Source organism: Lissotriton vulgaris, chromosome 5, assembly GCF_964263255.1.
Source record: "Lissotriton vulgaris chromosome 5, aLisVul1.2, whole genome shotgun sequence".
Taxonomy (NCBI): Eukaryota; Metazoa; Chordata; class Amphibia; order Caudata; family Salamandridae; genus Lissotriton; species Lissotriton vulgaris.
The window spans coordinates 1,370,133,741-1,370,161,447 of record NC_141693.1 but is presented as its reverse complement, the minus strand read 5'-3'; the positions used below and the strand labels follow the sequence as shown (position 1 = coordinate 1,370,161,447).

The 27,707-nt window shown below is 46.5% G+C and overlaps 1 protein-coding gene across 3 annotated transcripts in view; it reads right to left on the bottom strand.

Annotated features, from left to right (window-relative positions):
* The window catches only part of PHTF1 (putative homeodomain transcription factor 1), a 516,605-nt gene that overhangs the window by 298,213 nt on the left and 190,685 nt on the right, over window positions 1-27,707 (bottom strand). For 2 of the 3 annotated variants that reach the window (XM_086923324.1, XM_086923325.1), the window contains one exon: window positions 14,238-14,258. The exons of the other annotated variant lie outside the window; for it this stretch is intronic. In XM_086923324.1, the coding sequence (XP_086779450.1) occupies window positions 14,238-14,258 (21 nt within the window). The remainder of the gene's footprint in view (window positions 1-14,237; window positions 14,259-27,707) is intronic. 3 annotated transcript variants of the gene reach the window in all.

The following is a 27,707-nucleotide window of genomic DNA, read 5'->3' as shown; positions in this document are numbered from 1 at the left end:
GAAGGCATGGGGGAGTTTAGGAACTGGACTCAATGAACTACTTCCCTTCCCAGTGCATCTATGAGAAGTGGCAGATTGAGGCTCTGAAAGTACTTGACCAATATGATTATAGAAGCATCTGGAGGCTGCATACTCTCTTCAGGGACTAATAAAAGAAGAAAACCACACTGTGCATCATTGGTTGCCACATTTTACCGCTGGATGGTCACACAACACTGACATAAAGGGACAAACTCATTCTGTGAGATGTAACTATCTTTCATGCTACTTAAAGCGACCTGTGTCTTGTACATGGTTGAGTTTTTCTGATCAACTTACTTGATGAGTGTTTTTGCACTCTGGTGTGACAGAACGTTCACAATTCAGAGGCCAAGCGGTTGTATTCCATAGATCCTCAAAACATTCATCATATACAGGTGTACTGGCAATAGATCTCACCTTTAATTAAGTTAACGCCATTTTCTTTGCTATACAATACCATTAGCAAAGCAAATGGCTTTAACTTAATTAAAGGCGAGACCTGTTGCATTTTCAATGTTTGTTTTTCTAGTTCCAGTCTGCCTATTCCTTACATTTATATTTTACATTTACTGCAGTGCTGTGAGAATGCATTTCATGAAAATAAATATAAAGTAGGGTTGCCAAAAGAAAAATACCATCCATTTGATGTTTAAAGAGCCTCCTCTTGACACTAAATAGGAATGTAAATAAAATCATATGAATTCATTCCTAATGTGACTTTGCTGTCTTTGTCCCCTTTAATTATCAGTCATGGATCATTGAGGCAGCCCTACAACACAATTAAAAGTGCCTTCTATTTATATTTGCTGTTCAAAGTATGCACCGATGAGTGCTGAAATATACAGCTTTAGGTGAATGTTTATTTTTGTACCGTCTGGGCCATCAAAATAATAAGAAGGCAACCCTACCCCTTACACTGGAAGTGTGCTGCAGGATCAGCACATTATTTAATTCCTCCACCCTCGGTCCCTGATTAATGCCATAATAGCAATAGTTTAATGTGGAAAATCAGTAGTCCCTACCTCATCGGAAGGGCGGAACAGACAGGGGTATCCCACCCCCACGCCGGAACGACCAGCATCCCTTGGTCATCGGACTTCCTCTCTTCACCCACAGGATCCGCTAACCCACGAAGACCCGGAAACAGACAAGCCGGATACCGGAAGTGAATACCCGGCAGGTGACCCGGAACCCGAACCATCCGGAAGCGGAAGCGCGTCGACTACACTCCACCAGGAACATAGAAAAGTCGGGAGAACAGACAAGACCTCGTTCAGCCCAGCGGACTCGTGGCAGGAGACAGCGGACGGCGCGGAACCCCCGACGGAGAGCGGAAGGCAGGAGGAGATCAGAGAGAAGGCGGAAAGCAGAGAGGAGAACGAGGAAGAGGACCTGTGGTCGGAGGACTGGTGGCGACCTCCGGAGGTGGCTGGAGAGCGGCCGCAACTCGGATGAGAGTTGCGGCGGGGCACGTGAGTACACTCTATCCTTTCTCCGTGTCCCTTTGTAAATATAATGTAAATACCTGTAAATCCTTGTATATAGAGCCTCACGAGCACCCTGCACTAGCCTTCTTAGATAAGAGAAATATCACGAGCACTTTGTATATAACCTCGCACTGATCCCGGACACCTTTAGTCACACTACCCTTCCCGCTTGCTCATTTGGTCTTATCCCCACCTACCCTTCCCACCTTCCCCACGTTCATTTCCTGGCCCACTCACTCCCGGTGAAGGTGGAAGTACTCGGTAGTCCTCGCTGAACTGGACTAACCCCTTTGTACTCTCTCTCCCTTACATATCTCCGAGGAGACCCATCACCCGGCCGTAACCCAGATGACAACAGCCCACAGAGGATCCCGACCAAGACATCTACCCTACATCAGAACCCACCCGTCTCGACGCTTCCCTCCGGGCTTTCTTTCCTTTTACTCTGTGGAACAATACTGTGTGTGCCTTACCACCGAATAAATCCGTAAACATAGCTCACTACATTCGGCCTCCCAGCCTGTTATTCCGGTCTGCCCAGCCCACAACTCCACAGGTGGTGTCAGAAGTGGGATCCGCCGGAAGCATGGAGGCCGCAGTTAAACAGCAAGCGGAGAGCCAGGAGCAGCTTGGCAAAATGATGGAACGGTTCCTTAAAACCGCGGAAGATGACCGTGGTCAACTCCATGATGTCCTTAAAGGACAGGGGACCGCTCAGGACCAAGCCCTCGAAAAACTGACCACAGTCATGGGACAACAAAGGCCCACAACATCCTTACCCTGAGTTGTCCTCCAAAAATATGTGTCGGGTGAAGACCCCGACTATTTTTTCACAAATTTTGAGCGCTTGGCCCAGGCTGCCGCATGGCCTGCCGATCGCTGGGGCCACTACCTTGGTCCTCTGTTGACTGGTGAACTACAGGCCGCCTATCAGCAGGCCAATATCCAGGGACTGACTCCCTACCAAGATATAAAAACCTGCATTCTATAGAGACTGGGAATCGACGACGAAACGTACAGGGTTCGTCTGCGACAGGCCAAAGAGGGGCCCCAAGAAACGCCGCGTGCTCTCTCATTCCGGATACAGGACTTAGCAAACAGATGGCTGAAACCGGCCACCGCCACTAAGGACGAGATCCTCTCAAAGATATATTTGGAGCAGTACCTGGCATCTCTTCATCCAGCCACCCAAAAATGGGTAAGACAACACGCCCGCCTGACTCTGGACAGCGCGGTGGAAATAGCCAGTGCCTACAGTAGAGCCCAAGAGTCCCAACGGGTTAAAGAAGAACAACATCCACGTATTCCACATGGCAACCACTCACGGCCCCAAAGACCTCCTCCCACGGTCAGAAGACCGGATCCAGCTCCCCTGATGCCCTACCCAGTCATGCCTCGACCTACCGTACCTGGTCCTCAGTGTTATCACTGCGGCGGGTACGGACACATAGCCCGCGTGTGTCCTCAAAAGGAGGAGCCCATGGACATAGGGATGGCACGGAATTATGTATGCCTCACCAACGAAGTCACCCCTCCGCCTTTTCGCTGCCCAGTGAGAATTGATGGACACCGCATGATGGCCTTGGCAGACACGGGATGCAGACATAGCGTCCTACGACCCCAGGAACTACCCCATCCTGTCGGGCCACATACCGGAACTGTCGCTATAAAATGTGTCCACGGTGACACCAAGAGTTATCCGACGGCCCAAGTGCGGGTACAACAACACTCAGATGAGGGTAGTATGCTAACAGTCGGGCTGGTTCCTAATCTCCCTGAACAAGCCATATTAGGCAGTGATTATAGTGGTCTTCCCCACCTCCTGAAAGACACTACAGACTCCCTAAAGAAATGGTGGGCGGAGGCTCCGTTTCCCCATGGATCTCCGGCAGCGGACTCTCCCTCAAAACCCGGAAAGACCAAGAAGCAAAAGAAAAGAGAAAAGAGAACATTTACCGGTGCATTCCCTGCTCAAGTCGATGTTCATCCCTGGGAAACGGACCGGGAATTCCGAGCCACCCAGCAAGAGGATCCCGTATTACAGGAAGCCTGGAATCGTGCCCTGGACAATGAGGACCCACTGCAAGTAGGTCCTTACTTCTTTCGCAAGAATGGACTCCTCTGTAGAAAAGGGGGGCCCCAGCTCCCCACCCAGTTAGTCGTCCCATGATTATTTCGGGACAAAGTCCTCTATCTGGCCCACAGTTACTTGCTGGGAGGGCATTTCAGTGATGAAAAAACGGGGCAAACTATCCTTGAAAAGTTCTACTGGCCGGGCGTACATGGTCAAATAAAGCAATACTGTAGGGAGTGTCCGGTCTGCCAGAGAAACAGCCGGTATCGGCCCCCCCGAGTTCCTCTCCAACCCCTTCCTCTTATTGATGTCCCTTTTTCCCGAGTGGGTATGGACCTGATAGGACCCCTGTTGCCCTCTAGGACGGGTTGTAGGTACGCTCTGGTGTTGGTGGATTATGCTACCCGGTTCCCGGAGGCCATCCCTTTGAAACAACCCACTACACAAAACATAGCTAAGGCCCTCATCTCCATCTTCAGTAGAGTAGGGTTCCCCCGAGAGATCTTAACAGATCAGGGTACGCCTTTTGTGTCCTCCCTCATGCGTCAAGTATGCGCCAATCTGGGTATCAAACAGATAAGGACTTCGGCATATCACCCCCAGACAGACGGGTTGGTAGAACGATATAACGCCACCTTAAAAGCCACCCTCAAAAAGCTCCTGGGCCTTGAGAGCAAAAGGTGGGAGGAGATGCTTCCCCTTGCCCTCTTCGCCATCCGTTGCAAAGTAGCACAGGGTATTCCCCATATGAATTGTTATATGGACGTGCCCCGAGGACCCTGTTAGACATGGCTCGCGAGGCATGGGAAGCTGAGCCAGATCGTACCCGTCCTCTCCCTGAGTATGTCGACAACCTCCAAACCCACTTAACACAAATCAGAGAAATAGTGAGACAGAATCTGACAGCTTCGCAAGTCACTCAAAAACAACAGTATAATAAAGGAACTAAGGCCCGTTCTTTCACCCCAGGAGACCTGGTGTTGTTACTCCTGCCCTCCTCCGACCATAAACTTTTGGGGCAGTGGCAGGGCCCCTTCCCTATCTTAAGACAAGTGACTCCCGTCACCTACGAATTAGATTTAGATACCAATCGAGGGGTCACCCAGATCTACCACGTTAATCTGTTAAAGAAGTGGGAGGGACCCCTCCCAGTCCTGACAAGCTCTCCCTCTCTGCCCTTTGAGGGCTGTATAGACCCGACCTCCCTGAAAGAAACAAACAGGACCTTAAACGGGCCTTATCCTCTGTCCAAGCAGTGTTTTCTTCCCTACCCGGGCACTCCACCATCGTGGAGCACGCAATCCACACAGAAGCAGGGAAAACCGTGCGACAAAGACCCTACCGGATCCCTGAAGCAAGCAGAGCAGTTATAAAGGAAGAGACGTCCCAGATGTTGAAGATGGGCATAATCGAACCGTCTAACAGCAGTTGGAATTCCCCAATCGTTCTAGTACCCAAACCCGATGGCTCCACTCGTTTCTGCATAGATTTCAGGGAGGTGAATAAAATCTCGGCTTTTGATTCCTATCCCTTACCTCGAGTAGACGAGATGGTGGAGCGTATAGGCAAGGCCAAATATATCAGTACCCTTGACTTGTGCAAAGGGTACTGGCAGATCCCTTTAAGACCTGAAGACAAACCTAAAACAGCGTTTTCAACCCCTGAGGGTTTGTTCCAATTCAGAGTGATGCCCTTCGGGCTTCATGGAGCCCCGGCGACTTTTCAAAGGGCTATGAATCTGGTCTTACGACCCCATGCCAGCTTTGCCGGGGCATACTTAGATGACATAGTCATATATAGCGACAGCTGGGAACAACACCTACACCATCTACAGACAGTGGTGCACTCCCTGGGTAATCACGGCTTTACCATCAACCCCGCCAAGACCACCTTGGCGGCCCAAAGTGTGAAGTATCTGGGGTATCTGTTAGGGGAAGGGGTAATTCGTCCCCAAAACAATAAGATCCAAGCCATTCACTCCATACCCTTCCCTCATACAAAGAGAGAACTTCGTGCCTTTCTCGGGTTACTGGGGTATTACAGGAGATTTATTCCCAGTTTCTCCCAGATAGCCGCTCCCTTGACAGACCTGTTGAAAAAGACCTCCAGAACCGAAGAGAAGTTACAGCAACCTACTCCCCTCCTGCTGCAGGCTTTCGACCTACTCAAGCAATCCCTGTTGTCGGAACCCGTGTTAATCAGTCCTGACTATTCCCAACCTTTCATCCTGCAGACAGACGCCTCCGATCAGGGTTTGGGGGCGGTCCTGTCCCAGAAAGATGAAAAAGGGGTCGAAAAACCGATTCTGTATATCAGCCGGAAGCTCTTTCAGCGTGAGCAAAACTATGCGGTCGTGGAGAAAGAGGCTCTGGCGATTAAATGGGCGGTGGACAGTCTCCGGTATTATTTAGAGGGCCGGGAGTTCATCTTGTACACGGACCATGCCCCACTTGAGTGGATGGCCCGCAATCGGGGCCACAACGACAGGGTTCTTAGGTGGTTCCCGTCTCTACAGCCTTTTCGATTTAAAACACTACATCGAAAGGGACTAGACCAGGGCAATGCTGATTACCTCTCACGTTATCCAGCTCCTTCCAACCCTACTAGTAAGACAGCTAGGGAAAGGGGATGTGGAAAATCAGTAGTCCCTACCTCATCGGAAGGGCGGAACAGACAGGGGTATCCCACCCCCATGCCGGAACGACCAGCATCCCTTGGTCATCGGACTTCCTCTCTTCACCCACAGGATCCGCTAACCCACGAAGACCCGGAAACAGATAAGCCGGATACCGGAAGTGAATACCCGGCAGGTGACCCGGAACCCGAACCATCCGGAAGCGGAAGCGCGTCGACTACACTCCACCAGGAACATAGAAAAGTCGGGAGAACAGACAAGACCTCGTTCAGCCCAGCGGACTCGTGGCAGGAGACAGCGGACGGCGCGGAACCCCCGACGGAGAGCGGAAGGCAGGAGGAGATCGGAGAGAAGGCGGAAAGCAGAGAGGAGAACGAGGAAGAGGACCTGTGGTCGGAGGACTGGTGGCGACCTCCGGAGGTGGCTGGAGAGCGGCCGCAACTCGGATGAGAGTTGCGGCGGGGCACGTGAGTACACTCTATCCTTTCTCCGTGTCCCTTTGTAAATATAATGTAAATACCTGTAAATCCTTGTATATAGAGCCTCACGAGCACCCTGCACTAGCCTTCTTAGATAAGAGAAATATCACGAGCACTTTGTATATAACCTCGCACTGATCCCGGACACCTTCAGTCACACTACCCTTCCCGCTTGCTCATTTGGTCTTATCCCCACCTACCCTTCCCACCTTCCCCACGTTCATTTCCTGGCCCACTCACTCCCGGTGAAGGTGGAAGTACTCGGTAGTCCTCGCTGAACTGGACTAACCCCTTTGTACTCTCTCTCCCTTACATATCTCCGAGGAGACCCATCACCCGGCCGTAACCTGATGACAACAGCCCACAGAGGATCCCGACCAAGACATCTACCCTACATCAGAACTCACCCGTCTCGACGCTTCCCTCCGGACTTTCTTTCCTTTTACTCTGTGGAACAATACTGTGTGTGCCTTACCACCGTATAAATCCGTAAACATAGCTCACTACATTCGGCCTCCCAGCCTGTTATTCCGGTCCGCCCAGCCCACAACTCCACATTTAACTTATATCGGAAACCCCTCGCCCCGTCAATAACATGCTGAGTTACTTCATGTGTCTGGGAATACACCCAGCATTCAGACTACTCGCCATTCACCTCTACACTCACCCTGCACTCAAAATGCACTCACACTGATCACCATGCACTCACACCATTCACCCGCTCACCCTGCACTCACAGCAATCACTCTGCAATCACAATGCACTTATTCCGTTCACCCTGTACCTCACCCTGCAGTCACACAAGCACACTACTCACCCTGCACTCAAGTGACACTTCAACCACCTGCCCCCCTCACTGTTCAATCTGCAATCTCACTCAAACAAGTCCATCACTAACCATGCATTCATTCGTCCTACTCTGCACTTACATCTGCACCCAAATTCATATGGTCACCTCACTCACCCTGTAAGCACTCCTCTTTCCCTACTCTCGTACTGTTGCATCACTCACTGTGCACTCACATGGGCACTCGTCATCCACAGAGTGCAGAGGGTTAATGTGCCTGCTACAAAGAATATGTGCCATGCAGATCACAGAAATGAGTGTGAGTAAACTATGAGTAGCGCTATAAAAAATGAAATGTTTGTCAGAAAGGTGTTACAGAGAGATTAGGTGCATTGTTGGTGAGTGGTTGTGAGGGAATTTATGGAGGAGGAGGAAACTGGGGAGGGGGGCACCAAAAAAGACGGTTGTACCATGTGTACCAGTGCTAGGGCCAGCCCTGCCAGGGAGTGTAGGCCCCCCACGAAGTTTGGGTTTCGTGGCTCCCCTGTTTCTGCCTATTACTAATATTATTTACATTTGTAGTGCACTACTGTTTCTAAAAGGTGTCCTGGGGCTAATAGCCATCTGCTGCATGAAGGCAAATGAGAAACACACAGAAGGGCAAGAAGAACCAGCCAAATGGGGTAACCTCCAGAGAATAGAGACAGGTTTTGTGCAAAAAATGTCAAAATAATGAAGCAATTCTATCCCAAAATAACACAGCATCACATAACATTATTTAAATGTTCTTCCCACACAATTTAGTCAAGCCTGTCGTGTAAGTTTGTCCTCACCTGCCTCATAATTCCAGTAGCTCTGCCTACAGGTTTAGAAATGTTTGTCAGGCGGGGGTCCTTATGACTGAAATTTTTGACAGGGGGGTCTCGGCACCCAAAAGTTTGAAGACCTCTGCTCTATAGGAAAAAATCAGATAGGAACAAAGTGCTCCATTTTTCGAGCAATCACCCAAGAAGCCTAAAACAGAATCTACCAGTGGGCCAATTCCTTCGCATTAGAAGGAATTGCACGTTCAAGGAGGAATACAAGGAACACGCACATTTGCTAAAAGAAAGACTATTGAAACGTGGATACCCTTCCAAGCTTTTAAAACAAGCCCAAAAAAGAGCATGGAGGACGCCGAGGGAAAAATTGCTGAAAAAGAAAGAACGGAAAAAACAAACCCGGATCGTCTGCGTATCGACATATTGTCCTTCGTCAAATTGGCTCAAAAAAACCATCCATCAAAATTGGCACTTGATAAAAGAACTGGATCCTCAGTTCAATGAAGAACCCCTTTTTGCGTTCAAAAAGGATACAATTATTGCCAATCAGATAGTAAGGGCAGCACTTCCAAAAACACCAAATCCAACACTAAGGAACTATGTCGGATTACCGCCCATCAAGGGCCACCGCAAATGCGGCACATGCATGAGCTGTTCATCAACAATTGAAGGAACATTGTTCCAACATGATGGCATATCCTGGAAACATAAAGCCTTTACAAACTGTAAAACCCGTAATGTGGTCTATGGAGTACTATGTCCATGTGACAAACTGTACATTGGAAAAACGAATCAGGAAATAAGACAGCGAGTTTCTCAACATAAATCAAGACTCAGAAAGAAAGTACTTACAGCTCCTTTAGTACAACATTGGATTGAAAAAGAACATGGTGACAACGACCTGAGATGGACAGTCATCTCTAAAGTGGAACTGGATTCGAGAGGTGGCGACCTGGAGGCTAAACTACGGCAGAGAGAAGCGACGTTAATACTGAAGTTCAACACTGTCACAAATGGGCTAAACGAAATGTCAGAACTATATAATCTGTAGGAGGTCTGTCAATCGTGCTTACGACATACGACCCTTTCAGGGTAAAAGTACTTAATTGAGTGACAAGACCGTGACCACCTGCCACGATCAAATCAAAAAACTCGAATTAATTTCAGGAGAGAAGCCCCTGTTCCACAGGTTTGATCCGTTTATTGCGTTTTTCATTAATACCTACAGTTGGTTCACTCCACTGCGCAAACAATTTAGTTTCTAAATATCCAACTAACTTCGCAACTAAAAATTTAATCCAAAAACTACAAATCCCAAAAAACCTAGCGATATTGAGATCCGGATTCTCAGAGCCATTAGTATCACGTCACCAAGCAAAGAATAACCCGATTAGAACTACAAATCCCAAGAAACCTAACAAACAACGAAATCGGGATTTAAGCGCCTCTATCATGACGCATTACGTAGGCGCCCGAGAAGACACGCCAAACGAGAAGCCGTAAAAACTGGAGCTACCGGTAAGCCCTTATGCCGAATTCAATTTGCGCTTTAAATAACTTGATGAAATGATACAGACTGTCCCAGGTCGAGCGGGTCATCTGGATAAGAACAAGATTGGGCATCAAAACGATTCGGTATACAAACATAGGGAATGGTCCAGTCCTCACCCGTCCCAAATTAGAAGCCGATATGACTATGGCCCTAAAATAAAACGCTCTCACGAAAGACTATCGAACAAACGGTTTCCCAAAATGATGTCATTAGAACAAAATAACTCAAAAGAAAATTTTCCTTTTCCCTTGTACAGATAGAACCAATATAGAAAACAAAGAATGATGTCTTCGAATGCCAATCGTGGTGAATTTCTTGAATGATAAGAGAAACACACCCGCCCTTCAATTAGTAACCAACCTAACCCTGCTTTATAAGACCACACAATTCAGCCCAATAATATCTGACAGCATTGCCTCCTTCCCCTGTTTTGCCCACAGCTTCATACCAGATGAAAACTCGAGAAAGAAAAAACAGGTACTGTGTGAGAGTGTGTGTTTGGTTGAATGTGAAGTTGAGAGTCATTTGGCTGCAGACAACTGATAGAATGCCTTTTTGTTTGTTTTTTCCAGATGAATTCTGTGATGGTCCTGAAGAGAATCCCTCGAATCTAAGGGATTCGAAACGCGTCGACCTTGTAGTTTGACCTGGTTTTGTTCAACTTAGTTGAGTTTTGACTGCATTATCACTTTGAATTCCTTAGGCCAATCGTTTACTACTCATTTGAATTTCTTGAAAGTATCAAGCATAGGATGGCCTAATTGTCTATTGGGATCTCAAAGAAAATGATCCAACGTTACTTTTTAGAACCTTAGATTTAGAAAGGTTCTGGATCTAGGGATTTTTATCCTCACATATAATACTCTTTTTTCAATCACATACTACCCCCATTGTCTGTTTCACATATGTGTTTACTGTTGTATAAATGACGTTGCATGAGTTTGATGAATGTGTTTGAACCTAAGTGTCTGGTTTGTCCATAGTGTTTCATACACCCTCCCAACACCCCATGTATATATTCACATTTGTCTTAAATATTTCGAGTCTGTCCTTCCTAAACTGCAATTAATATGAATAGGAAGTATTAATTGTTGCTTGTGAATCATCGATGTCGGATGTTAAAAAACTACAATTTAAAAGAAATAACCTTGAAAAAACAAATAAATATATTTTTTGAGATACATTTCAAGACTGAAAGAGTGGTCTATCAAGTTGAGAACGTGGTACTCAGCTTTGTTGTACTTAGAGTAAATAATTGAGCAGTATTGGCAATTGTTTTGTTGATTACAACGCAAAGGCATGCGTGGTAAAGCTATACGTATGGTAAAAGAATGCAAGGTAAGTTACATCCCTATCCCAACACCTACACAGCAGACTACTCCCACCCCTACACTACCCCAACCTAAAAACACTACCACACTACTACACTACCCACACTACTCCCACCCTTACACTACCCAAAACCACTACTACACTACCCACACTACTCCCACCCTTACACTACCTTAAACCCTAAAACACTACTACGCTACCCACACTACTCCCACCCTTACACTACCCTAAACCCTAAAACACTACTACGCTACCCACATTACTCCCACCCTTACACTACCTTAAACCCTAAAACACTGCTACGCTACCCACACTACTCCCACTCTTACACTACCCTAAACCCTAAAACACTACTACGCTACCCACACTACTCCCACCCTTACACTACCCTAAACCCTAAAGCACTACTACGCTACCCACACTACCCCCACCCCACCCCTACACTACCCTAAACCCCAAAACACTACTACGCTACCCACACTACTCCCACCCCTACACTACCCTAAACCCTAAAACACTACTACACCACCCACACTACTCCCACCCCTACACTACCCTAAACCCCAATACGCTACAATAAACAAACACTACAACACTACACTACCCTAAAACCTAAATCACTACACTACACTACACTACCCTCCCTAATACACTACACTAAATAAACACAAAACCACAACACAAACTAAATCGTTTTAAAAATACACACAACACAAACATTACCACACTACTTTTAAACTACCCTAAACCCTAAATAAGTAACCCCGTCCCCATGCACAAACCCCCTTGCCTCTCTCCTCTCCAGCGTCGCCTACGAATCCTGCTTCCTCCTTCCTGCATGCTTCACGTCATTGTGAGGAAACAGCCTAAGTTTCCTCACAAGGAAGTTAATAGCCGCCCCTGCCATTACACATTACATCGTATGCGTTGTAAAAGCACATGCGATGTAATGGTATGCGTGGTTTTACCATGCGTTGTAACATCGCATGCGTTGTAAAAGCAATGCGTGGTAAAACCCGCGTTGTAATTGCTATTCCCCATGCAGACCAAAACACTAGAGCCTAAATCGCAGGGAAAAGATGAGTTTTTATAGCCTTCCTAAACGTCAAATAATTCTCCAGTCTGCGGATGTGCATGGGAAGGGAATTCCACAGTTTGGCCGCCAAACAGCGAAAAGAACGTCCCCCGGCACGCATGCATTTTACCCGCGAACATGTGTGATACTGGTACTCGCAGTTCCTGCACACTTATTTTGCTCGGAAGCTGACTAGCCCTCACCAGGGAAGGGTATGCCAGATGGGTGAGACAGTGAATGAAGCAGGCAGGTAACCTTCTCCAGAGAGATGTTTCAGTAAATGTAGCAGGAGATGAGGCACTGGAGGGTTGCACTCCTTGCTGAGAACTTGTCTCTGCAGTAGTCGAAGCACCAGGAACAGTAAGGAGACAGCCCCAAACGAGGTGATAGGACTTCTTTTGATATTTCCTTTTCTATTTCTGCTATGGAAGCAACCTTGTTCCATGCAACGGCAATGCCCAGAAAGATGAAAATGGGACTGCCGTGATGAAGTGATTGCACACCTAATGTTTTCTTCAACCTTTTTTATACAGTAAAAATAATCATTGAGGAACTATACATTATGGAAAAATAAAAAAACGAAGTCTTCAAATTCATTATGTTAAACATAATTAGCATATAGCACAGGGGTTATCAAGGTTCATAAGCTGCTTACCAATGGTGGGACAGGCTAGTCAAATCAGCGGGGCACTTGTCTGCATTTTACACGCATGACATTCATGGTCAGATGGTGAGTTTTTCATTATACTCTATGGCTATTATAAAATATAAATTTAACTATGTCGATTTTATTTTTTATGGAGTTTTATATAGTGCGAACTTGACCTGAAGGTATTGGGTATCAGAGCGCTATACAAGAGCACCAGTTGATTACATGAGGACACATTAATTTTTGTTAGGCACAGGGAGATCAAGTGATTTGCTCAGAATCACAGGATGTTGAGCGTCCTTGCAGAGACTCAAACCCGGTTCCCCAGATTTGAGGTCGATCGCCCTAGCCGTTAGGCCAACTCTTCTCCCCAAGGAAATGAGAAGATATTTATGAATGATAAAGTGCTGTGTAATCAGGGACATCAGTGGATAGATCACAAATAAATCACACAACACAGCACAAGAAGTGAAGTAGCTGCGGGGCGTGAACAGGAGAGAGCAGAACAGCGCCATATCCAAAAAGATGTGGGGTGCTGTTCTCTGTCTCTGTGCTGGCAAATTTTTATGTTGTCATGCGCCAACACAGCCACCCTTGAACCCTAGTGTAAGAGTGTCTGTGTTGTGGTCTGCATACTTTGGTGCATGAAGGGGTCCCTTCATACACAAGTATGTGGAATAGCAAGTTTCTCTTTACGTGTGTGCTGCAAAAAAGTAGACCCATGCAAACAGGAAAAAACAAGGAAAAATACAACTATTTTAATTTCTAAACAACTGCCCACTTCTAAAGAACAACTGTGATTGGTCCACAAGTAGATTATTTCTACTAAGATTGCATGAGTCTATGCACAAAGTAAATATACATGTGTATATTTACATATATGTATATTTACTACTACACGTTTGTGTAACAACATTTTTTTTGCTATTTACCACTTAACGAGAGTAAATTTACACCTAGTTGTAAATCGACACTTTTTTTTGCTGTTAACCGCATCAGAGTGGGAATTTTCACCTAGGTGTAGACCTGCATACCTATATTCCTAAAATCTAGGAGTAAAGACTCCTACAACAGGATTTATTACTGTAAAGTTACTACTTGTAACTTTGAACAAACAGGGTGGAGATCTCCCAATGTGAAAGCAGACGGAAAATGATTAATATTTATTATTCTTTAAAAACAAATCTAAAAAATTACATATGTATAAATGCACGTATATAAACATACATACAAACACGCATACACATGTACACACACACATTCACTAAAATACCAAATGATAAAGTGACGTAATAGTTTGATACGGTAATCAGATCTTAGCTTACCTTAACAATCCAAGAAATTCACTGAAAAATACAAAGGTTAAAGTGACGTTATAGTTTACCTTTTAAAATGAGATAAACACATTTAACCCCTTGCGTGCTAGCGGTTTTCCAGCTGTGCGCTGGATTTTTCAAAAACCCGCGTTACATGACGAGCTCAGCTCGTCATCAGCATACAAGTGCCGTAGCTGATGATGAGCTGAGCTCGTCATCAGCATCTAAGGGGTTAAAAAACGATAACCCATCAACACTCGCCAGTTATAATTTCGTGAACTAACTCAAACTTGTGCCCCTGCCATGCACTGCGTATGATCTCACATATTATATCACTCATAACATGTTAAATTACATTATTGAAGACATCACTGACATCTCAAATGACATCACAAAAATGACAGACAGGAGAAAAGCTTCTTTGGAATGGACTATTTAGTTTTTTATTTGTTGGTATAGGGGGAGGGAGGCCCAGGGGACAAACCATCCAGATATCAAAAACTTTTTCTGAAGATTAACCCCTTCATGCCTAGGGTCCGAAAGTTCTGAAAAACAGGTGAAAGTATTTTCGCCAAATCACAAAAATGTACTTTCTGAGTAAAGTTCTAACTTTCTGCCACACTTGGTGTATTTTTGTTCAGCTGTTTTTTTCTGTATTGGAGTGCAAACTTTCCCACAGGAAAACACTTTTGGGCCCCACCGCCCCCTTTTTGGACAGATCAGTTCAAAACTTCCCATGAAAGGAGACAACGGTAGGGGAATAAAATAAAATCTCACAGGAGAATGTATGGGTGTGTGTATATGTATGTATGTACAAACACACACACACACGTATATATATATATATATATATATATATATATATATACAAACATACATATATATGCACACTTTTTTTTACCCTGTAAACATCGGTTTGTGACATTTAGTGCTGTAGAGTCACATGTTGTGCATGCCCCTGCCATCTAGTGTTGGGGCCTGACTTGTGCAAGTTATTTGTCTTCGAAGAAGTCTTTCCTGTCACGAGGTACAGTGACTCCACCTATTGCTGATAATGTGCATGGACTTCTGATCCACTGTTAAAGTTTTTTCCACACAAAGGATGATGATGTAGAAGGAGCATAGAGCTACAGACCAAGATGACCATGCAAAGGAAGATGAAAGAATGTGCAACATCCGAAGGCTTGCAGGGAGGTGAGTGGGCGCATATGAATCTACAGTACTACAGGTCAAGAACAGATGCTTACAGGGTAACATTTTCTGTTCATTGCATATGTAGCTGTAAAGCAGTCCTCTGCAAAAGCAGTGGCTAGCCTGAGGATGTTGCAGAAGCCTGAAAGAGCATGCAAAGGATAGCCTGTTCAAAATTAGCTTGATGGTGAGCTAAGACATCCACATAGCAATGTTGAGTAAAAGTATGGAGAGTAGGACATGTAGCTGCTTTGCAGATGTCAGCTATAGAAATGTTACCTAAGAAAGACATAGAGACTCCTCTCTTATGGGTTGAGTGTGGCCTATGAGGGACAGTCAAATGTCTTTTAGATTGTAATAAAAGGACTGCATGCACTTGACTAATCAGTGTGCTATACCTTCCTAAGAAAGAGTGCACCCTTTGTGTGGTTTGGAGATTGAGACAGAGCTGATGTGATTCATGTAAGGGCATTGTTCTGTCAATGTAATTCATGAGGGTTATTTTGACATCTAAGTTGTGAAGAGCATGTTCTGTTATGCTACTGACTCTTTTCCACGAATCACAATCCGGATTAGGTTTCCGGTTACAGTACGGAGACCGCATTGTTGGAGGTAACTAAGACCTTTCGCGAGTGTGTGGATGCAGGTGAGGAGGCCATGTTGGTGCTCCTCGCCCTGTCTGCGGCTTTCGATACCGTCTCTCATACCATTCTGTTACATAGACTACATAGTCTTGGGATACGGGATACTCCCCTGGCCTGGATAAGATCGTTTCTGAGTGGCAGAACTCAGCAGGTATTTTTCAGGCCTTTTGTTTTAAAGGAAAAAAAACACTCAGCTGCGGAGTGCCTCAGGGCTCGGCATTAAGGCCCCTCTTCTTTAACGTCTATCTTTCACCTCTGGCTGAGGTAGTTGAATCTTGGGGGGTCAGAGTGATCTCTTATGCTGATGACACTCAGCTTGTGTTTTCATTTAGTGATCACTCTGACGGTGGCGTTGCAAACTTTAGACGCTGCCTCTCCAATATCGTATCTTGGATGACCCTCAATACCCTATACAGATAAAACTGAGGTGCTGTTCTTCAATCAAAGTGCCCCACTCTGTCTCCTCTGTGGTGGCCGTCTGAGCTCAACCCTCCCCAATATCCGTAAAATGAGCACGAAATCTGAGTTTCCAAGTCGACAATGAACTGTCATGTAAGACTCAAATCAATAAGGTCACCCCCGCATGTTTTGGCAAACTTCGCATGATTTGCAAAATTCTCCCTTTCCTCTCTCTGGATTCACTTAGGACGGTCATCCATGCCCCGATTACTTCTCATTTGGATTATTCAAATCTCCTTTATGTGGGAGCTTCAGCCTATCTGATCAATCGGTTGCAGATTGTGCAGAATGCCGCTGCAAGGCTGATATGCAACATCCCGTACCGCCACTCAATAACCCCTCATCTGATGAAACTTCACTGGTTGCCTGTGCCCGATCACATCCAGTTTAAAGCCTTGGTCCTGGCTTTCAGGGCTTTAAATGGCATGGGGCCAGTGTATCTCAGACGTAGGCTAAAGCCTGTTCACTCTGCCCGAGCTCTCAGATCCAATCACCTCTGTCTTCTTCTCTCTCCCCATTTCCGGCGCAGCTCGAAGACCTGGCTGTTTTCAAACCTCTAGCATACAAGATATCCATGTTGTTCTTCAGTCTGTAGCGCTGGGACACCCTCGTTGGGGGTAGCCGCGCGCTTTATAAGCTTCGAATATATATATATATATATATATATATAAGAACACAGAGTTCTATGGTGGAACTTGAGACCACCTTAGGGAGCAATTTGGGATTTGTCCTGAGTATTACCCTATCAATATGTACTTGCAAACAATGTTCTTCCAAGGTGAGAGCTTGAAGCTCAGTAATATGCCTGAGGGAGTGATTTCTACAAGGAAAGCCACATTCCAGGAAAGAAACTGTAATAGAAAATAGTGTAGTGGCTCAAAAAGAGGCTCCATAAGCCTTGTTAGGACAATGTTGAGGTTCCAAACTGCGGCAGGTGGCACCCTTGCTAGAATAATCCTTTTGAGGCCCTTCATGAAAGCTTTCAGAACAGGAACCCGGAAAAGAGAAGTATGTTCTCTGTTTTCGAGATAAGCGGCAACAGCCGCCAAGTGAAGCCTGCAGGTGACGCAGATAACAATGTCTTAAACTGCTGCTTTGAGAGGACCAATGGGTCTAGTAAGACAATAGTGAACAAATCATTTTCATTAGGCTCCATAGCAGGTTCTGGTTGTAGGCCTGCATGACTAAGAATGGCCATACACTCTGAAGGCAGATTGAGGTACTCAAGCTCTAGGACTTCGGAAGCCAAATCGCAAGCTTGAGCTGTTTGGGTTTGGGATGTCTGAGTGTGCCATCATTTTAGGGAGGAAATCCAAATGTTTGTACAGCTTCTCGTGGTGCAATAGAGAGAGTTTGAGAAGGGCTGTAAACAAGGGATTCCTGGTCCAGGTGGAGGTTACTGAGATAAGAGTGAGAGATGTTTGCCGAAGCTTCCTAACCACGAATGGATGAAGTGGTGGAAAAGTGTGGGCAAATTTCCTGACCATCCATAGTGCATTGCCCATTGACTTTGGGTGAGGGAGACTTGAGGCAAAGTTTGGGCATTTTGCTTCTGTGGCAGCAGTGAAGAGGTCTATGTGGAGAAACCCCCAATGGTTCAACTATTTGAGTAGAACTTGGTGGTCAAGTTCCCACACGTGGACTTGTGGCTGCAACCTGCGGAGGTCTGCAAAATTGTTCTCCACTCCTGGTATGAATTCTATCAACAGATGAATCCTGTGATGGATCGGTCGCCACAAATGTCCTGGGTACAAATCTGTACAGGATGAGTGCTGGCTTGCTTATGTAAGTAAAACATTGCAGATGTGTTATCTGTGTGAAAAAGTATTACCTTTTGTTCAATGGAAGAAATACTTTGAAGGCTAACTGGATGGCTATTAACTACAGGTGGCTCATGTGGCGTCCACATGTCTCAAACAGTCAACTCATGTAAGTGGGTCCCCATCCAGTAAGGGAGGAGTCAGTTGTGAAGGTCCTAGGAAGCCCTTGTTCACGAAAAGGCCAGCCTTGTGACAGGTTACTGGCATTTCACCACTGCAGGAAGCAAGGAGTACGACCCTAGATGAACACTAGAATGTGCTAATGACTACTTGTGATCACTGTGCTGCTAGGCACTCCTGGAATGGATACATGTGTAATGTGGCATGTGGGACTATGGCAATGCAGGAGGGCATCATATCTAGGAGCCACATGACTTTCCTGACCGTTACATGATGATCTGGCTGAAAAAGAGGGAACAGCGTTTGATAAACCTAGACCCTTGCCGGACTGGGATGTGCTTTGCCTGTGACAGTGTTCAGTATGGCTCCTAGGAAGGGCTGGACCTGTAGGGGCTGGCGATGAGATTTTACTTTATGGAAAGGAAAGCCAAGGTTGTGTAAGAGCTTTACGGTAACTTGAGCGTGCGACGGGTACTGCTGCTGCATCGCACTCTTGGTCAGCCAGTCTTCTAAGTAAGGGAATACGTAGATGCCGTTCCATCTGAGGTGAGGAGCTACAACAGCAAGACACTAGGTAAACACCTTGGGGGCTGTGATGACCCCGAAGAGCATCACGTTGAACTGATAATGCTGACCAGTTACCGCAAACCAGAGAAACCTATGCAGGGTGGATGGGGGAGGTAAAATTAGATGTCCTTCAGGACGAGGGCGGACATGAAGTCTCCTTGCTGTAGTAGAGGGATGACATCCTGGAGTGTTACCATGTGGAATTGTTCTGACAGGAAGTAGCTGAGGGGTATAAGGTCGTGAATAGGCATTAATGACACACCCTTTTTGGGATTGAGGAAGTATAGGGATACCCCTTTGCCGCAGTGTTGTGGTGTCACCACTCCTCTTTTCTGAGTAGTGCATGTATCTTCTTTGGAAGCAAACAATGATTGTTAGACTGACAGCATTAGGATTGTCTTCCCCCTACCTTTTGCCTTCCTCCTCCACTTTTCTCACCTCGGTTTTGCTAGTATTAGGACTGTGCATACTTTACCACTGCTAACCAGTGCTAAAGTGCCTGTGCTCTCGCCCCTAAACATGGTAATATTGGCTCATCCCCAAATGGCATATTTCATTTATGTACAAGTCCCTCTTAAAGTGCGTTACATGTGCCCAGGGCCTGTACATTACATGTTACTAATAGGCCACCAGCATTGATTGTGCCACCCACTTAAGTAGCCCTCTAACCATATCACAGACTTGCTGTTGCAGAGCCTGAGTGTGTAGTTTACACTGCCATATCGACCTGGGCAAAATAGAACTTTTTCCTGGCTCAACCCTTCACTTTTGATTCAGATAAGTCACCCTAAAGTAGCCCTGGACAGCCCAGAGGGCAGGATGCATTGTATCTAAAAGGCAGGCCATGTACCTTTATGTATTACATGTCCTGGTAGTGAAAAACTCTTAACTTCTTTTGCCACTACTGCAAGGCCCATCTTTCCCATAAGATAACATCGAGATTACCTTATTACATTTTATAGGAGCAATATCCAAATAGAAAGATTTGATTGATTCAACTTTGGTATCTCTGGAGTCACAATTTAAAATCCAAACTTATGGTGAAGTCGGATTTTGAATGCAATTCTGGAAATGCCACTTTTAGAAAGTAGGAATTTTCTTACTTTGGTCATTTAGTGCCTTCTGCCCATTTTTGATTGCATCTGGGGTGGGTGCCAGTTGGGTTTTCTGTATTCCCTCTAGATAGCCACCCACAATGGGGGCAGATTGGAGAGAGGAGCTGGACCCAACCTAGCAGACACCTGAAAAGGTTGTGCCCTGTTCCCACACAAAGGGCTGTATACCCCCCCCCCCCCACCCTGCAGTGAGTCTGCAGCCACGACAGGAAAGGAGGACCTCTGTGAACCTACATTTTCCCTCACTTCAAAAGCACCACTGGTTACAAGTACTGGACCATAGACACCCCCACTTCAGTTCACTTATGGACCTGCGGATACTGCTGTGCTGCTGAGGGACTGCGGCTCTGATGGACTGCTGCTTTTCTGGACTCCTGATTTGCTGTGCTGACCTGGTGGCCTACTGCCCTCCTGATTGGGTGAGGACTAGACTGCATCACATGCCCCCCAGAACACAGAGTGAGTCCAAGGGCTAGCTGGGTGGCCTCCTGATCTGAAGCCTCAGGGACATAACAGGATTCCTTCCCCGGCACATGGACTCTGCCATCTGTGAGTCTACCCTGCCAAGTGGTTCCACCCAAGTCCTGGACCCTTAGAAGTGCCTAAGGTGCTTGCAACATAATCAACGCATCATCTCTGCTGAGTGACGCATCACAAGCAGAACCAATGTATCTCCTCAGCTGAGCGGCACGTCCCCAAGCAGAACCGACACATCGCCCCTGTTGCGTAAATTTGACCTGTCGCAAAAGACTTGCATTGCTGCCTCCTCCTGCAACTGGGACCGATGCATCATTTTTGGAACTACTCCTGTGCCCACTTATCCCGGGGCAAGCTCCTCACATCCCTCATCGACAGCAGCCTAAACGATGATGCCAAACCTCTGCATTTCAGCTTCAACACTCACAGGAACATACGCATCGCCTCTGCTGTGCCACGCATCTTCAACACCAGAAATCGAAACCCACAACAACAGGATCCTTGAAGTCCACACATCAGGACCTAGCACCACAGCCCGTCACAATTTGGAACTGACACACTGCCTCTTTTGCACAACACATCTTCGACGAGGAGCCATGCAAAGCTCCGTAACCATGATTTAAGGTACTAAGCAAGTCTAACTGGGTATTATACACACCGAGCACAGGGGTTTGAGGCTATACGATATTGCACCTATCCACTAGTGTCACGTTAATATCTGCAATTTTTAGGTGCTAAGGACAGGAGATGCAGACCCCTAGGTCTCCCTGAGACTAAAAAAAGTCTCAAACATACACAATTTATCACAATGTCCAGCACTCTACAGAAATGTGAAAATGATCTATTCCTATATGGTATGATAACCAAGAAAAAAACAATATTCTTTATGGATGGACACCATATAATCGCAGCATTCCATTCATTCAATCCAGGTAAGTTAAGAATCTTCAATGGATGAGTAGTAAGATCTTTATTTGGTTCAAAAAAAGCATGGATTCAATCTTCATAAAAACAATGTTGTAGCCGGTGCCTACGCGTTTCGTCCAAAAAAACTTCTTCAGGGCTACAAATAACACATATATATACATTAATTACAATTTATACATATATACAGTTTTCAAAATCTACTTTTACTATCAACTGTACTTTAAAAGTCAAAAAAAGATTTTTTATATACACTATTTACATACTTTACATTTGTTCAACTTTTTGAAATCAAAATGACTCCACTGAAGACTTTTTTCTCTTACATAGTTTCTAGTTTGTTCTAAATAGGGACTAAAAGATTTTTATATATGTCCTTTCCATAGGGGCACAACCAGTTATCATATGTTTTACGGTACGGTGGGTAGAACAGAAATTATTGCCAAAGCTGGAATAAGCAGTGAAAACAACATTTGGGCAAAGATTATTACAGGTACTGGGATAAGCAGTTAAGAACAACATTTAGGTAACCATTATTTTTCTTTAAAAAGGAGAAAACTTTTAACTAAATATAACATTTCCTTTAAAGGAGTCATTTTGAAGAATATTGTTTTTTTCTTGGTTATCATACCATATAGGAATAGATCATTTTCACATTTCTGTAGAGTGCTGGACATTGTGATAAATTAAGTCTAACTGGGTCCCTGCAGCCGGCAAGCGCACAATCGCGATTAGCCTGAACTTGTAACTTTGTACTGGTCTCGCATGACCAGATATCCCCAATCGCGAGTTTTGCTCCTTGGATCTATTTTACTTAAAAAACTTTGAAAGTCAGTATCTCCAAGTCTACAAATTGGATTTGTGTCATTTTGGTCTTCTTTTATTTATTAAAATCATACTTGTTTACTAACTTGGTGTGTGATCTTTTTTATGAGGTGTTTTACTGATTTACTGTTTGAAGTGTTGCACAAATACAGCCTCTAAAGTTAAGTGCAACTACTCTGTGCCAAGCTATCAGATAGGGATCAACTAGAGTTTGCGTGACACTTGCCCAGGCTAGGACTGTGGTTGCTGCTTGACTAGGGTCAGACCCCAGTCAACCAACAACCCATTTTTATAATCCTGATGTTCCGCGTAGAGTTTGAGTTTGCTTGGTGGATGTTTGTTGGTGTTTGCATGAGTTCTAGACAGTATCCCTCTGCCAAGGTCCAAAGTAATCCTGTCCAGTAGGACAAAACCCTCTGCAGTCTTCCTCTAACAGGTGTTAGATGGTTGGGGGTAAGGCACCACGAACTTTAGCCCTGGTGGTGCTCGGTGCAGGAATTTTTTGGGGTGCCCCACCCCCATGATCTCCTCTTCGGATTCCCTCACTAGCACCCAGCAAAGCACCCCTCATCTCTCCATAGCCCTTTTCTCACATACATTTCATTTGTTTTAAAGCGCTGGCAAAGGCTGGCTTGACTAATCCATTGAGCTATCAACATAAAATACAGATCTGTTCTTTGCTACTTTATGTGGAGTCATAACTGTCACTAGCCAAATGATCTCGCTCTCTCTAGCAGGACCATTAATCACAAGAGTTATATTGCCTTTTTTGTTGCTGCCTGAAAGCTGTATGCACAAGGAACTCTGTAGCAGGTGCTTTTAAATAGTAAAGTTATGCTAAATATAGTGCCCCACCTGAGGTCAGTGCGCACCCTTCCACCTCAAGATCGGTGCCCAGTGCAGCTGCAGTGGTCGCACCACCCTAAAGCCGTCCCTGGGTAAGGGAGTCACTGGTGCTGACCCTTTGGGGGCTGTGCCTTTTCCCCTGTCTCCCGTTATTTTTATACTCTTACCTGTAGTAGCCCAAAGAGGGTGTTTGTGCTGCTGTTGTCTGGGGAAGGAAGTGGATGCCTCGGTGGTGGTTTTGGTCCCTCCACAAAATAGTGTACGGCAATAGGATCCAAGGACAGATTGGGTCTGAAGGGCACCCATGACTTTAGCCATTTAAGTATCGTTTTTGATTTTTCCAGGATCTGGCCAAACAGATGATCGCCATCAAAAGGCAAGTTGACCAGATGCTGCTGTACCTCTGGCTTAAAACCAGAAACACGCAGCCAGGTGCGTCCGCAGAGGATACTGGTATTGAGAGGTCTGCTGCCCCTAAGGCGCATCAAATATTTGTGTTAGGTATAACCGTCCCTTCGGCTACTAATTCCTCACCCCTCTTCTTATACCGGCCCGGGAGTTGTTACAGAAGCTCCTCAATCTCGTCTTGGGGCACGATCATACCGGGATAGTAATTCCACAGACTTTGTGATACACCAATGCTCAGAAGATTGGGGTTCAACTTGTTTCCCTGTCATGCCGTTTTTCTTACTCTCCTGGTCGGTAGGGAAATTTGAACGTTTGCGTGCCATGTGCACAACTATGGAGCCAGGTGGCAGATGCACCCTGATGGAGGGAGGCACGCCTTCAATCAATCAATCAGGGTTTTGTAGAGTGCACTACTCACCCGTTAGGGTCGCAAGGCGCTGAGTGGTGAGTGTGAGCGGCTCCGTTTAAGTCTTTTAAAGAGCCAGGTCTTGAGGTCCTTCCTGAATTGGTGCAGTGTTGGGCGTCGCTGGAGGTGAAGGGGGAAATCGTTCCAGGTCCTGCTGTGAGGTAGGAGAAGGACCTTCCACCTGCTCTGGACCTGTAGAAGCATGGGACGGTGGCTAGGGAGAGGTCGGCTGAGTGGAGGTTTCTCTTGGAGACGTGGAAGGATATGCGGTTATTGAGGTATTGGGGTCCGGTGTTGTAGGGGGCCATGTAGGCATGCATGAGCAGCTCGAAAGTTATTCTTCTTTCAACGGGGAGCCAGGGGAGGTCACAGAGGTGTTGAGTAATTTGGTTGTGCTGTGGGATATCTAGGTTTATTATGGCTGCAGCGTTCTGGACGGTCTGGAGTTTGTGGAGAAGTTTTTTGTTGATTCTGGCATAAAGGACAATGTGGTAGTCCAGTCTGCTGGTGATGAGTGCATGAGTGACAGTTTTCCTGGGGTCGGGTGGGGGATCCACTTGAATGTCTTGCGTAGTATGCAGAGGGTGTTGAAGCATGAGAAGGAGACGCCATTGATCTAGCGATTCATGGTAAATGATGAGTCTAGTATGATGCCGAGGTTACCTGCATGGTCCGTTCGGGTGGGTGGGTTTAGGAGGGTGGGGGGGCCACCAGGTGTCGTCCCATGTGGACGGGGTCACCAGGTGTCGTCCCATGCGGAGGGGGTGGTGCTGAGAATGAGGACTTCTGTTTTCTCCGAGTTGAGTTTCAGGCAGCAGTTCCTCATCCTGGTTGCGACAGCTTTCATCCCTTCTTGGAAGTTGAGCATAGTGATGTTGGGTTCTTGGTGAGGGAGAGAATGAGCTGGGTGTCATCAGCGTAGGAGACTATGTTGAACCCCTGGGTTTCTGACTATGGTTGCGAGGGGGACCATACAGACATTGAAGAGGGAGGGGCTGAGGGAGAATCCTTGGGGTGCTCCGCATCTGATCTCTGTCAGTTCCGAGAGGAAGGGCGTGAGCCTTATTCTCTGTATTCTGCCTGTGAGGAATGATCGGAGCCAGTCTAGGGCCTTTCCTTAGATGAAGGCGTTGTGGAATCTGGTGGCTAGCGTGCGGTGGGAGATGGTGTTGAAGGCTTCTGATAGGCCCAGGAGGATGAGGGCTGCTATTTGGCCTTGGTCGAGGAGGGAGCGGATGTCATCTGTGACAGCGAGGAGGGCAGTCTCGGTGCTGTGGTTTCTGCGGAATCCTGATTGAGAGGTGGTTAGCTGTTGCTGGTTTTAATAAAGTGTGCTAGCTGGGTGTTGACGGCCTTTTCAGTGAAGTTGGCTGCGAAAGGAAGCAGTGATAAGTTCTTGAGGTCTTTCTGGTCTGCGGAGGGCTTCTTTAGGAGGGGGTTGACACTTCCAGTTGTCGGGGAATGTAGTGGTCTCGAGGGAGCAGTTGATGTTTCGACATAGCTCAGGTGTGATGGCTGTGGTGGTCCTGTGGAAGCTGTGCAGTGGGCAGCGGTCAGAAGGTGCTCCGGAGCGGATGCTCTTCATGGTCTTTAGGGTGTCTTCTGTTGTGTGTGGGGCTCAGGTAAGATGGATATGTTGTGTGGCGTTTCTGTGGGTGCGGGTTGGGGCGGTACAGAAGTCTTGGTCGTCGAAGTTGTCGTAGAGCGTCTTGATCTTGAAGTGAAAGGAGGAGCTGAGTCTGTCGCAGAGGTCTTGGGAGGGAGGGACGACAGTTTTTCTGTTGGGTTTTGCAAATTCCTGTATGATGGCGAAGAGTACCTTGGAGTAAAGGGCGTTGGAGAGGATTCTGTCTAGGAAGAAGTTTTTCTTTATGGATTTGATGGCGGTGTGCAGTGGTGGCAGTTTTGTAGGTGGAGCATGCTTTCTAAGTTTTGCTGTTTCTCTACATCTTTTCCAGTCGTTGGCAGGAGCGCTTTCTTGTTGTGTTGTCTTGTGGTGTTCTGGATGGGGGGGGGCGAGTATGTTGGCACAATTGGTGATCCATTGGTGGAGGTTGCTTGCTGCGGTCTTGCCGTCTGTCGTAGTAGGGGGTGGAGTGCAGGTGAGGGCAGAGGTGAGCACCTGCACTCCACCTTAAAGATGTCAGATCCTGGTCTGAGCATCCCCCTAAGCATTGGCAAATATTGCATGGACCTGTGGGTGCAGAATAGTGTTTCTATGAGGAAGTCATCCTCTTCTTGTGAAATGCAAATGCCCTTTACAAAACGGTGTGGTAAGGGTCACTGGTGGAGAGGGCCTGGCCAGATAGAGGTCTGGGTCAGTATCATCCAGGAAATCTAAATCATAATCATCCATGGATCGTCGTGGGGTTGCAGCTCTTAAGGTGTATCATATGGGTTATAGGGAGACCATGGATTATCACCCCAAACCCTGAAGGAGGAAAACCCTGAGGTGACTCTGTCTTTAAGTCCATTGTTAGTAGTGGGGAGGGTGGAGGTGGTGGGAAAAAATGTAAAGGAGGAGTCAGAGAAGGGCGAAAAGGAGGTAAAAGTGGCAAACAAGGTGGTGGAGAGATGCCCGTGTCATGGTGCTGAGGTTGTTTGGGTGCCGTCTCCGAGGGTGAATTCAGTTTCTCCTCGAAAGTCAGTTTCCTCTTTGGATGTATTGTAGCCAAGCCTGCTCAACGGGCAAATGACCCTACTCCTCCAGTCTGAATGTGGATGTGCTGTTTTCTGGCATCAACCTCCTCTTGAAGGTGTTGGAAGATTGGCTAATCTTGATCCTCAGATGCGGTAGAGGATGCTGCCCTGTATGCAAGTTTTTTAAGAACAGGAGATGTCCATTGGTCTGCTGGTCTCAAGCCTGATTTCAGCTCCAAAAGGTTTTTACTCCGAGGGTGGTTTCACAGGTGTCTTCGATGCCAGGGCCAAAGATGCAGCCGAAGTCGAGGGGCGTTGCTGAGACAGTTGCCAGATCTGACTCGACAGTTCGGTGCGGACCACGGCCTTGTGGTAGTGGTGGACTGGACGCCTCATGACTGGCCTGTGAGCTCAACCCCCCACCCCCACCCCCAGGAACAATGCTCAGCTTCTGAGGGGTGTTAAAGGATGGGAGGCGTTAAGGTTGTACTCACAGTGGCTGGTTTTGTGGTTGGGTGCTGTGCAAATACCTAACAACTGAACAGATTGACACAGATGCTCCAGGCACCATTCATCTATTGATCTGAAATACCAATGGGATCCTGGACCCCATCTAGAGCTGTGCAGTGCTGAAGAGCGCCAAGCATTATTCTGCTGATGTGCTCCTTCTGCAAAAGACCCACTTGGTGGCCACTAAATGCTCTTTTCTCGCCAGTATGGGAAACATGAAGGTGTTCCGCACAGGGGACGGTCATTTTGATACATCACTTGATAGTAGATAGAATAGCCATCTTAGCTGCTACCCTGTGATATTTGGACATTTTCATGGGCATCCTATCTGAATGGCTAGCATCTACTTTCCTCCACTACTCACACATGAGTTTTTCCAGCGTCTGGGGGCTCTGGTGACACAAGTGCCACCTGGGCGCTGGGTTCTTGGGCGGACTTCAACGGGGTGGTGGACTGGGGAATGGACCTGACCTTCAGAACAGAGGGTGCCAGCGGTAGCCATTTATTGAGGCCATGGGTTTGGTAGA